General features: G+C 37.8%; 1 protein-coding gene across 1 annotated transcript; it reads right to left on the bottom strand.

Annotated features, from left to right (window-relative positions):
• Positions 1-5,082: 5,082 nt before the first annotated feature.
• Positions 5,083-10,394, bottom strand: LOC131348924 (collectin-12-like). Its single transcript, XM_058384166.1, has 4 exons — positions 10,243-10,394; positions 8,675-8,982; positions 6,520-6,608; positions 5,083-6,333 (listed from the first exon to the last, which is right to left on the bottom strand). Exons 2-4 carry the CDS (start codon positions 8,886-8,888, stop codon positions 6,229-6,231), a joined length of 408 nt encoding a protein of 135 aa, XP_058240149.1. The 5' UTR covers positions 8,889-8,982; positions 10,243-10,394; the 3' UTR covers positions 5,083-6,228.
• Positions 10,395-12,389: the final 1,995 nt, after the last annotated feature.

Below are 12,389 nucleotides of genomic sequence, written 5' to 3'. Positions count from 1 at the left end.
CCTCATTTCCCTCCACACAACCACTCTCTCTGATGCAGGCTACAGCAAGGGGCTTGTATTATATCTGGCATGCAGACAGATGATTTGTCATTGTCGTTTCCAGATCCACTGCCATCCTGGAGAGTGAGTCCACATCAATATTTTCTTTAACTTGACGGTAGCGGATCGCAAAGTGAAAGTCTGCAAGTTCTGAAAACCCTCTACAACCAGTGGTGTTCAACTTTATAGAGGTCAGAACATAAGTCAATGGATTATTATCACTAAACACAGTGAAAGTTGGTGCATAATAGAGGTAATCTCAATGTTTCAATCAATGTTTCAGTGATGGCCCATTTTAGGGCTAGGAATTCTAGCTTCCCGCTATGCAGATGATAATTTCTCTCTGCCGCTGTCAAAGTCTGGGAACCATAGGCAATCACTCTCAGCTTGCCATTCTGATTTTGGTAGAGGATGGCCCCTAGACCTTGGTTGAACACGTCTGTATGTAGGACGAATGGATGGGATAAGTCTGGGAATCCTAAAATTGGAGGCTGAACCAAGTATTCGATCAACTTCGATTTCCTCATGGTATTCTGTCCACTCAATTGACTTACTTGATGGCAAGACATGATTCCCTTTGTTGTTTCTTACTTTGTGTTTTACTTTCCCTTGTGGTTTATCACCATCAGTGTTACCTTTCAGCAGGTCGTAGAGAGGACTGGAGTTCCGGGAGAAGTTTTTGATGTATTGACCATTGTAGCTGAACAGGCCTAGAATCCAATGTAGCTCTCCTACCATGCTCGGTTTCTGCCTCTTGAGTGCCATTACAGCAACTCTGTCCACAGTATCCATACGACTGCCTTCCGCTAAGAAGGAATGCAACCTTTTCAGCACTCTCCTTACCACTTTCACCTGTTCATCAAAGGACTAAGTGAAGACCAGCATATCATCTAAATACGGTATGGCAGAAGGCCATCCATTCATAGAGGCCATAGAGGAGAAATCCATTCGTAGAGGCCCCACAGTGTTGTGAATGCAGTCAAGTACCTGCTCTCTGGTGACATGAAACCTTGGTGGTATGCCTTCTCCTGGTCCAGCAGGGACATCCATGCGTAGCCCCCCAGGTAAGTCTAGGATAGGATATCCTGCACCCTGTTTATTGGCTGGAAATCCAGGATTGTTTGCTGTTCATTTCCCTTTAGTCAAACATTTTTACAGATGAAGACAATTGGGGAAGAGTAAGGGGAATGAGACGTGGTGGTTTACATGACCTGATTGCTCATGGATGCATGAGCAATCAGGTCATGTAAGTAGTCTTTCATTTCCTGGTATAATGGTTTAGGAATGGATGTGTAGGTGCTTAAGGAAATACTCAGTTGCAAGCCTTGAACACAGCCAATATCATCATCTGACTTTGAAAAGACATAAAATTCCTCATGCAACATCTTCTTGTTGTTGGGGCATAGTAAATGGCTCACATCAACTGGAGGGTCCCATGAGTCCTGGATGCCACCTCCACCAGTTGTCTCTGGAGAACCCTGAATGGCAGAGACAGTGGCTGCACACTGTAGAGATGCCACAGATAAGACAGACTTAACTGGCTGCAGTGTCCCTAGTTCAGTTCTGCCATGCAGTGTGATGTCATGATCTGTTCCATTCTGAACAATGATAGTAATCACTGGGCTGATCCCCTTTTTCAGCACAAGCAGAGTATCAAAACGTTCCAGGATGAACATGTGTTTCAAACAATAGTACAATAAATTGTTTCAAGTGTGGCACTTTTACCTGACATTGAAGGTATGCTTCTTTATGTTCACAGGCTTCTTCATAGTTCTTACTATGTACTTACTGAGGCTCTTAGCAATCACCAGATTGATTTAAGGTATGTGTTTTATTTTTCTTTATACTAGGGAAAGCATTCCTGACACTTTTGTTCAAATATGCATCAGTCACAGGAATGAATCCTCTGGGTTCATTCTGTCTCATTATTTGTTCTATGATGTTGTACCCAATGATAGGTCTGGCTAATTCTCGATCCTTCAAGACAAGTACAGGAATGATTAACTCTGGTTGGTAATAGGGGATGCCAGCTTCAAGGACATCTCCACCCATCCACTGTATGGCATGATTGCTCCATTGGCTGCCACCAGGCACAGACCGTTGGGTGCATATTTGGCCATAATATGTGTCCCATAATACTTCTGTTTTTTTCCTTGTAAATAACAGGTCACAAAACATTGTCTGCCCACTAATGAAGTGACAGCAGAATGCTGTTTAAATTGGCATGGGGCAGTTAGAATACTATCAAGTGACTGCAACTCAGGGTCAAGCTGTTTCCGATGGCTCAGAGCTCATAAGTGTGGGACTCCTCTACCCCTCGGGTCACACCCTGTCCCTGAGGGGCAACCCGCTCCTCTTTAACGGGGCTCCCAGCTTGGATCTGTCACCTTTACTCTTACAGCCAGCTGAGAAGTGTTCATTGTTGCCACAGCAGTAGCAGTGGTTGCAAGATTCCTTGGTTTTATGATGCTGGAAATGGAAACACTGTCTGGCCCATGATGAATAGGGCTGGCAGGTAGTATGAGTATGTGGTTGTAGTGCCACCATATATTGTGTGCAGTAATATTGTGTATAATTTGAATGGACATGGGATGATACTGAAGAGAAGGATATAGATATGGAGGTCCATGGTGAGTCTCTGATATTGCATACTGCTCTGGCAGGATGGCACACTGAGTGTTTGGTAGGGGTTGTGACTGTAGGGGAAGTTCTTGGGGGACTGAAGATGACTGCCCTGGATTTATGCATGGACAAGGTAAGTTTTGTTCCTTTATATGATTTTGGCTTGGTAAAAATTGTTGATAGGACATGTGTGGACATGCCTGCTGTTCATGTGTAGCTGTATCTGGTTGCATGTTCTCGTGCTTGGATCCATCCTGATGTCTTTTGGGACCCCTGAGATGAGTTCTGATGCTGTGGGAACACTGCTGCAGCTGGCTCTTTGTTATACACTGCAAAACAGACAGAGAGACAGACAAAGGCTGTTGTATGGTTTCTTTAATTTGCATGATATCATCACTCAGGCTTTTAAGCTGTGACATTAGATCGAACTTAGGCTGTTAAGATTGACCTTTTGACTCGAAGACAGGCTCAGTTAATTGTAGAGCACAAACAGTGCCACTTTGTTAATTTTTTTGTTTGTTTTGTCTTTCAGATTCATTGGAGCAAGTGACATGGAGTTTTTCCAGCTGCACTTCATCTGGAATGGTGGGATCTGACAGGAATGGTTGAAGAACACTTTGAATGTGATCATTTTGCAAACTGATCAAGACTGTGTGCAAAAACATATTCTAGACTAAGGCAGGATCATATTTTAACCACGAGTCATACTCCTGAGAAGCAAACAGAATTTTCTGTCTAAGATCAAGAGCTCATATTAGAAAGCTTTGTGGGATTTCTCTAGTGCACTGAGCTTCTGTGGCAAGCTGCTTATATAGCTCATTAGCATTCTTCTCCAAATAATGAGAGTGAAGGATCCATCTCAGCATTGGGAGTGTCAGCCCTGCCTTTCCCTCAAGATAGCTCAAGATATTTCCTGTTCTGAATAGCATTTATTGAGCTCACTTTCTATCTGCCATGCCAGGCTGGAGAATGACAACCGATCCTTCTGCCCCAGGTCTCTTAGTAGCTTTTTGCCTTGCTGAGGGAATTTGTCTCTGCAATAGGTGCAGGAGATCAACTGGGCCGTGGTCTATGTATGCTGTCTGCCTCCTGTACTCTGTGGTGAGGTGGGACTAATTTGCATGGCAGAAAACAGTGCAGCTGTGCTTTTTCCAATTTCTGGTATTGCTCTCTGGACTGGGTTAACATCTCCAGATTTATTTCCTTCTCTCTCCATCTCTAGTTCAGAAGCGTTAATTGTGGTCCCCATGAGCTGATACAATTTGTCATTTACAGTTGAAAGTTCAGCCAAGCCACCATCTTCTAACTCATCTAGCTCAGTTCTCAGAAGATACTTACTAAGAAGGCTCAACAATTGAGTCACATTCATCTCATCTCCTCATGTTAGGAGAAGAGAGACATTGAATTCTGCCAGCTTCTCTCGTGAGAGTGTGCATAATTTCTCACCAATTTCAAGATGATGTTTACCTTCATCCATTTTTTTAGCTGCTGTGTGGCTGTTGAGAGTAGTGTTTACCTCACTGACTTGATCTTGCTGCTCCTGGTGACAAAGTGAACTCCAAATTCACGCACTGCTCAATCGGTCTTTTCCACCACTCATTCTGAATATTTCATACTGCTGATCATCTGGATCACTAATAAGGGGATGATGTTGCTGGATGGGTCTGCCCATTCAGTGAGTTACTCCACCGAACATCTATAAATGTATTTTTGTATAAATACTCCCTGTCTCTCTCAGTAAACTCTGTAGAGCTTTTGCTGTTCAGTCAGCAACTCTGTGTGGTTCATTTGGCATTCTCTTCCATCAGTCAGCTCAGACGTAGTGACAGCATGACTCAGAATTTTTCATTGACTCCAAGTAAAGTAAAATTACATCATCAGTGATGGATTAAGGTGTAAAACTAGTCTTCATGGTGCAGTCTACGAACATAAAAACAGAGCTCTGTTTTGCATAGGAAAAGAGTGTTACCTAAGACCAAGATTCTGTGTCACAGGTTTAAGTGTCACAGAAAGAGTATCTTATTACAAAGCTGTGGAAATAAATAAATAAAACATTATATTGTAATGTTAGTGAAGATCTTGTACACATCTCTGCATTTTCAACAGTCAGAGTTCCATAAGATATACAGTAAAAGCAAATCAGACTGATGAATATAAATCTTACTAAATTAATAATAACAGACCATAATAAGCTTTATTCTATAATGGTTGCAAAAAACAAAGTTTTATTTTTGTTTATTGCTGATATTTATTTGAATAATGTATGTTCCTATAACTTATACATGCAGAAAATAGAATAAAAAACAAGAAATAAGTAAATATATCTAAACAGAAATAATAATAAGAAAATGACAGTAATAGTGGCAAGTGTATTACATCTGACTTAGACAAAGTGTATTTACAGTTTACACTAGAATTACAATTTTATTAGTACAATTTAGCATCAATTAAAGTTAAAAGTTTATCATTTCCAATATATTTATATATAATATTTCTAATGTAAAATGTCTGAACACTCACTACAGAGATTACAGAGAAGTAAGAACAGTTTTTTTTTTTTTTTCCTAGAGTAGGAATCCAGAAATTTAAGAAGTTAGCTAGGTAGACAAGGCAAGGCCAAACCAGCACAGGAAATAAACTATAGTAGAGCCCGAAGTTTTAAAAAGACAATAGCTGTAACATCGCTTCCAGCAACACCCACAACAGACAGCCAGATGGAACCCTCATCCATGTTCTAGAACTTTGAAGTCAAAGTTGTTTCAGAGGCCAGAGTGACTTATGGGTTCTTCACAGGTGGTGCAGATACAACTAATTATGAAGTGATAACTCATTGTCTTCCTCAGGTGGCCCCTACAGTACAACACAGTATCTCAACACAACCTTCCTACGGTCTAGTCTTCCACACTATCTTCATGTCTTCTGCTAAAAGTTCTGCATGTTCCTGGCATACAGTTGAGCCCATAATTATTAGATCCAGACAAAGCTACAAATGTCCAGCAGTCAGAGTGGACATGTTGGGAACTGAAGTGAGCACTTCTGAAGCTCAGCTAGTCTACATATTCCTCAGATAGGTCCTACTAATAGTTTAACAGAATTCTGACTCTTTATGTTTTAATTTTCTTATTGATTACATTAATGTATATTCCAATAGCTTACAAAGACAGAAAATAGAATCAAACACAAGAAATAATTAAACATTTTAAAATCGAAAGAAAAAGAAAATGACAGTAATAGTAACAAGTGCATTAGATCTAACTGTTCAAAGAAGACACAGTGTATTTACAGGTTCTATTACATTCTCTATCTTCTATATAGGAATTATTCTGATGTATTAAACCCAGTATTTGAACAGACTCTCTTTGACTTTATTCATTATTTGACAGAACATTTAAAACTGATTTTAAATCCATGGTGACAAAGTCAAAGTGGGTGTGTTATAAACAAAGCAAAAAAATTGTGTGTTCATCTACTTCTGGTTAATTTTGTCCTCTAACTCCCCCTCCTGATTAAAGCTTAAACATTGTAGGTTAAATAAACCTGCTTGACTTGAAGGTGAGCATTTAAATGTTAAAGGTCATCATTTATCTTGTGGAAGATGTTTCCATCTGGCTGCACCCTCCAGGTCACTGTAGCGTTCTCCAACATGCCTTTTTCTTTCAGTTTCTGCTTCATCTGAAGAACAGAATCAGGATTTATTCAGAATTAATTAATTATTCAGAAAAAAAGAAAAAAAAATACAAATCACCCAGAAAACAGGAATAAATAAAGAGCGAATGACACAAATTTGAATAGGTGAGCAGTTATAGCAGGGGATTAAAACAAAATTTCTCTAAATTTCAGAGACGTCCTGTTACTCACCTGCTCTAAAATAGACAACTGCACAGCAGGATCAAACACACTGCCATCAGACTTCACCTGCAGTCTCACTGTCTGACTCCTCATGATGACTGTGAAATAAACACACAGATGCTGTAGTTTAATTTCCTTTTCCAGTAGTCTAATTTGAACTTCCTCCAATTTCTTCTTATTGTTCTGTCAAATACTCCTGAACTATGAGCTAAAATTCTGCTGCATTTACATAATTTAATGAGTCCTAATCAATTTCCCCTAACCTATACTTTATCTCAAGGAAAGTTGGATCAACATAGCTGTAAATTTCTAATAGACAGTTTACCCAGAAGCACTGATCACTGCAATGAATTCTAGATCAATTTGTTCATGAATTGAAACAAAAGCATTTATTATTAGGGGCCAAGCACAAGCAGTGCAAAGGGCCCTCTTGTTCTTCTAAAGATTATTATTTTTTTATTATTATTATTATTTTTTTTTTTTTTTTCAATCATCCGGGCACTTTTAGGGGTCTTAACATGCTCATAAACTCATTAAAATCTGCAGCCATTACGAGGTCCCTGTCACAGTGCCCCCTGGAAAATCTTGCTGAATAGCAGATACACACTTACACGGATACATGTAAGACTTGGTTCACACATAGATCTCATTGAGCTGAACAACTTTCTCATTGCATGTCATTAAGTCTAATCCACAGGAAGTCAGTTATTTTGAGTTGTTTGCAAAACGCACCCAATGGAATTTGAAATACTCCTCCTAGGGAATTGATACAACCACCACCAAACCCAGGCTAATATGATCTCAAGACATTGATAAACCTCCACCAAACCCAGGCTAATATGATCTCAAGACACTGATACAACCACCACCAAACCCAGGCTAATATGATCTCAAGACATTGATACAACCGCCACCAAACACAGGCTAATTGATAATGCAAAATTGTGAAGGGGTTCTTGATATCTCAAACGGTTCAGCCGTGAGAAACCCTTAAACTTATGGCGAATAAAAGGAAACAGGAAGTGGCTAATAACTTCGGTGTATATTGAGTGATGTACATCAAACCTCCTTAACCTTATGTTAAGAGTAGAAAGCTGATAACATGGATATGAAAACTATAAGTCTCAGTCATAGCGCCACCAACTGGCAGCAGGAAGTGTGTCACTTTTAGAAATCTAATGTTTTGTCCATTACTTTCACATGATTTTGTTCAAAATCAGTCAAATTCATGTCAGGACATGGCTGATGTGAAACTGTGAAGGGATTTGTGATATTGTGAATGATGTTGCTATGGTGAGAATTTAAATAAGAACATAAGAGAAGAAAATTAACGTTCTTATATCTTAACAGTGGAAAGACCTAATGTTTCAAAATATTTTACATAGAAAGAACAACTGGTTGTGAGTGATTCTGCTTAGTTTCATGATTTTGTGATGCTCGCATGGCTCACAACAATTTTTTACATTTATATAGTCCATTGACTAGACATGGTTTTGGCCTAACTCCTGCAGTACTAGACTATGTCCACTAGAGGCTCTTTCCCCTTAATTTATTTATTTTTTTTTTTTAATATGGCTTTATGTTCACAATTTATATATACAGAGTCAACCAAAAATGTATATACACTTCAGGAAAAGAAAAATAGTATGATGTAAATTATATTAGTATAATTTTAATAATATCATATTACTATCATGATATTGTCATATACATATATCAATCTATAACATATAGCAATACATTTAGTAATAAAATATTTTTTTTCCTGAAATGTGTAGACATTTTTCTGGGTGATTATATATATATATATAGTCTCTTGGCATTGTTGTTTCATTACACCCAAACTGTCACTTTTGCCCTTATATAGTTTAGATGGAGAGGCAGTTGTCTTTTTGCCATCAGTGGACATTGCTGTGATCACTTTCATTAGACGCAAATTGTCACACTTGTCCTTTGGTATATCCCCTTTAAATGCATGTACCCACTGTGCCCATTGTGTCTGGTGCACCTGGGTGGCGATGGCACCGTTGCTTGGGTCCGATCATCGTTGCTTGCAATTATGTTTATAAAATCTTTGGCACAATCATGTACAAAAATATCACTTTTTCAGTATTTTAAAGTTGCTGGATATTAATAGCAATAAAATAGAAAACACAAGACTCACCAGAGTGACAGAAGTAATTGAACATGCTGGGGCAGGGTGCATCACTGAGCTGTCCATTATAAAGTATTACACAACTCTCAATTCCTCCAGAATTATCAGGTTGGCCAGGAGCCCATGGGATGTATGTAGCAATGGTCCCATCTGACCACTTCCATGTGTCTCTGTAGAGCCCAATCCAGGAATCACCCTGGATATTCTTTATCTGCACTAACATGTTGTGATCTGAACTGTTAAGAGCACTGGCCAAGTCTGTGTGATGTGTTCGGCAGTAAGCCTGAGCTTGAGGCCAGGTCAGAAGCACTGCACACCTTCACAACACACACCAAGTCACATGATCACAAACGCCTGATGTCTAAGGACACTGAAGCACTACTATTTTACTTGTAAAACACTAGGACTTGTTCTAGTGTCTATTGTAAGTATCATCAATGTGGAGTGTCTGATCCATTCCATGTTCATGTTTATTATATGTTTGTCTAGTCATGTTGATGTTCCATAGTCCTAGTCTTTGTTCCTATGTGTTTCACTCAAAATAAAAGAAACATTTTACTCTTAAAACTTCACGTTTTTAAAGAGGACAGGACTAAACACCATAAAACACTACATCACATTTATTCTTATTTAAACCTCTATAAAAGAACATTCACAATACTGCTTATTAATACAAGTGTGGTCATGTAGTATGTTGTAAATAATGTTTATCATCACACCCATTAAGACACTGTACAGAGATTTCAGAAATAGTGGAATTTTGGTAACAATTTAAATTCAGTAAAAGTTACAGTAATAGTTCCTTTAACAAAATTAGATTCAACATCCAATATATCTGGATGAATTATTAATATTTAAAAAATTATTAAGCAAGTTGTTAAAAAGCAGAACAGTAGGGCATACAGCTCTGGAAAAAAAATAAGAGCCCACTGCAGAATAATGAGTTTCTTCTGTTTTTTTTCTTCCAGGTTCATGTATTGGTGAGATGAAGAGTTTTGTTTTATTTTCTGTGAACTGCTGACAATATTTCTCCTAAATTCAGAATATAACTATTGTTATTGAGAGTGTATATTTAAAGGAAATGACAACACATCAAAATAACCCAAGATCATGCAGTATTTGCAGAGCTTTAATAACTCAAATAGAACAAAATGCAAATCATTTGTAAACAAAATGTGTTAATGCTTTGTGTAAATAACATTAAGAGATCAGTATTTGGTGGAATAACCCCAATTTGCTGTTGGGGTTATACTACACTTTTTTACAAAAAAAGCAAACAGCTCAGCTTTGCTTGATAGTTAATGACCATCCATCTTCCTCTTGATGACATTCCAGAGGTTTTCAATAGGGTTCAAATCTGGAGATTAGTCAGTGGTCTCTTATTTTATTTCCAGAGCTGTATAATTACTAAACTTTTTACAAAAATTCTTTCATTAATTATTTATTGAATATTATTAAATATGCTACATCTTATTTAATCATGACTGGTTAATTACCCAACTTACCTGAAAGTGTTACTTAAATGTTAAATGTGCGTGTTTGTCAATACTAACAATAAAGAGAACATTAAAACATACCTGTAATCTAAATATCTGAAGGCTGCTGTTTCTTCTGTAGCTCTGTTTTCACTGCTTGAACACAACTCTCTCAAATCTTATCTGTTTATTTCCCCTATCCTTTTAATCCTGGAAAGATTCTGATGTGTGACGTGATCTGATTTCCATATTACTTTAACTTTCAGAGTCTTAGAGACTGCTTACTTAAACAAATGCAAATTCTTTGCCGTCTTCCTTAGAATTCAGCACAGAAAGGAAGTGAAGAAGTGCATCAGTTGGATCAATAATCAGATCCAACATTCAGCATGTACAATATTATCAATAAAATCATCACTGACTCTTTTTCGTATTCATTTTTGGGCAGTGAGATAAACTCTAACCCACTGGGAAACCAAAGAAAAATGTGGAGGAATCTTAATCATAATGATTTCAAAATGATAGATCTACAATGGAGCTACAGAGTATTATACTCATAAAGAATGTGTCCTTCTCCTAGGAATTGTGAGGACCTAGCCCTGACCTAACCTTTAATTAAAGGCCAGAAGCAGGTCAGGGCTAGGTCCTCACACCTCCTAGGAGAAGCACCCTGTGACTATTTGAATCCATTTTCTTAGCAAACTAGAAGTTAAAAGCACTTCTCACCTGTGGATATCACCTATTTTGTCGTCACACTTGGTGCTGACCTTCTGATGTCTTTTGTTTATGACCTCACCTTATGACCATGATCTCCTTTGCTTTGACCTAGAAATTCTTTCTCATTTGTTCTGATAAACAGACACTCCATGACAGTTGTTAAATAATCCTTTTTCTCAATAGAATCATCAACCTACCTGTAAACACAATCACCCATCACTTTAATTTTCTGCTAATGCCTTTGTTGCTTAAAGACAATTCCAAACACTAAACCTTTGTTTTGTATACAGTGCTGTGAAAAGGTTTTTGTCCCCTTTCCTGTTTTTTTTTATTATTTTTTGCTTATTTGTCACACAACAGATTCAGATCATCAAAAAAAAAAATTAATATTACACAAAGATAATGCAAGTAAATACAAAATGCAGTTTTTAAATGATGATTTCATTTAGTAAGGGAAAAAAAGCTGTCCAAACCTGCCTGGCACTATGTGAAAAAGTAATTTCCCCCTAAATCTAATAACTGATTGTGCCACCCTTTGCAGCTACAACTGCAATCAAGTGTTTGCAATAACTGGCAATGAATCTTTCACAGTAATTCAGCCACATTGGAGGGTTTTTGAGCATGAATGGACTGTTTAAGGTCATGGCACAGCATATCAATCGGATTTAGGTCCAGACTTTGACTTGGCAACTCCAAAACCTTAATTTTGTTTTTCTTGAGCCATTCAGAGGTGGACTTGCTGGTGTGCTTGTGTAACAGGTATAGAATGTTATATATTCATTTCACATGTAGAATTACACAACAATATGTTAGTGAAGTATCCCTGATATGCCTATCTGTCTCCCCTTTAAATTTTTACGGCAACGTTAAGTTTAATTTCCTGTCTTTACACCTCCTCTTCCTTTTCCGTGTTGTCTCCACATGGGAGAGGTGGGTTTTGTTAAGTTCTTATTAATTTAATGTCATCTTTACTTTAAAAATCACTTTCAAAGTTAGTTTTCCTGTTTAAACCATATTTATAACTTTATTTTAATGTATGTTTCATTATTTTCATGTTTTTATTCTAATTGAGGCTGTGATTAATTTTGATATCTCATCAATGCACTTGAAGCATGTTTAGCTTAATGCATTGCACTTTTGCTTTAACAGAAAAGACAAGAGGGGTGAAAACCACACTGACATTTGTTTCATGTGTTATCAGGTATGCTGTCTACTCATGTTTTTGTTACATTTATTTTATCAAGCGCACTTGCATAACCCAAGTGCACTTGACCTTGAGGTCACAAAATGACGGCCGGACATCCTCCTTCAGGATTTTGTGATAGAGTGCAGAATTCATGGTTCCATCACTTATGGCAAGTCGTCCAGGTCCTGAAGCTGCAAAGCAGCCCCAGACCATCACACTACCACCACCATGTTTGACGGTTGGTATGATGTTCTTTTTATGAAATGCTGTGCTGGTTTCATGCCCATGGATGCCATTTTTACCCAGTCTTTTTCTTATTGTTTAATCATAAACACTGACTTTAATTGAG

The sequence above is a fragment of the Hemibagrus wyckioides genome, linkage group LG29 (assembly GCF_019097595.1).
Source record: "Hemibagrus wyckioides isolate EC202008001 linkage group LG29, SWU_Hwy_1.0, whole genome shotgun sequence".
In the NCBI taxonomy this organism is placed as follows: Eukaryota; Metazoa; Chordata; class Actinopteri; order Siluriformes; family Bagridae; genus Hemibagrus; species Hemibagrus wyckioides.
Note: the sequence above shows the minus strand (reverse complement) of the source record. Positions and strands in the feature narration are given on the sequence as shown.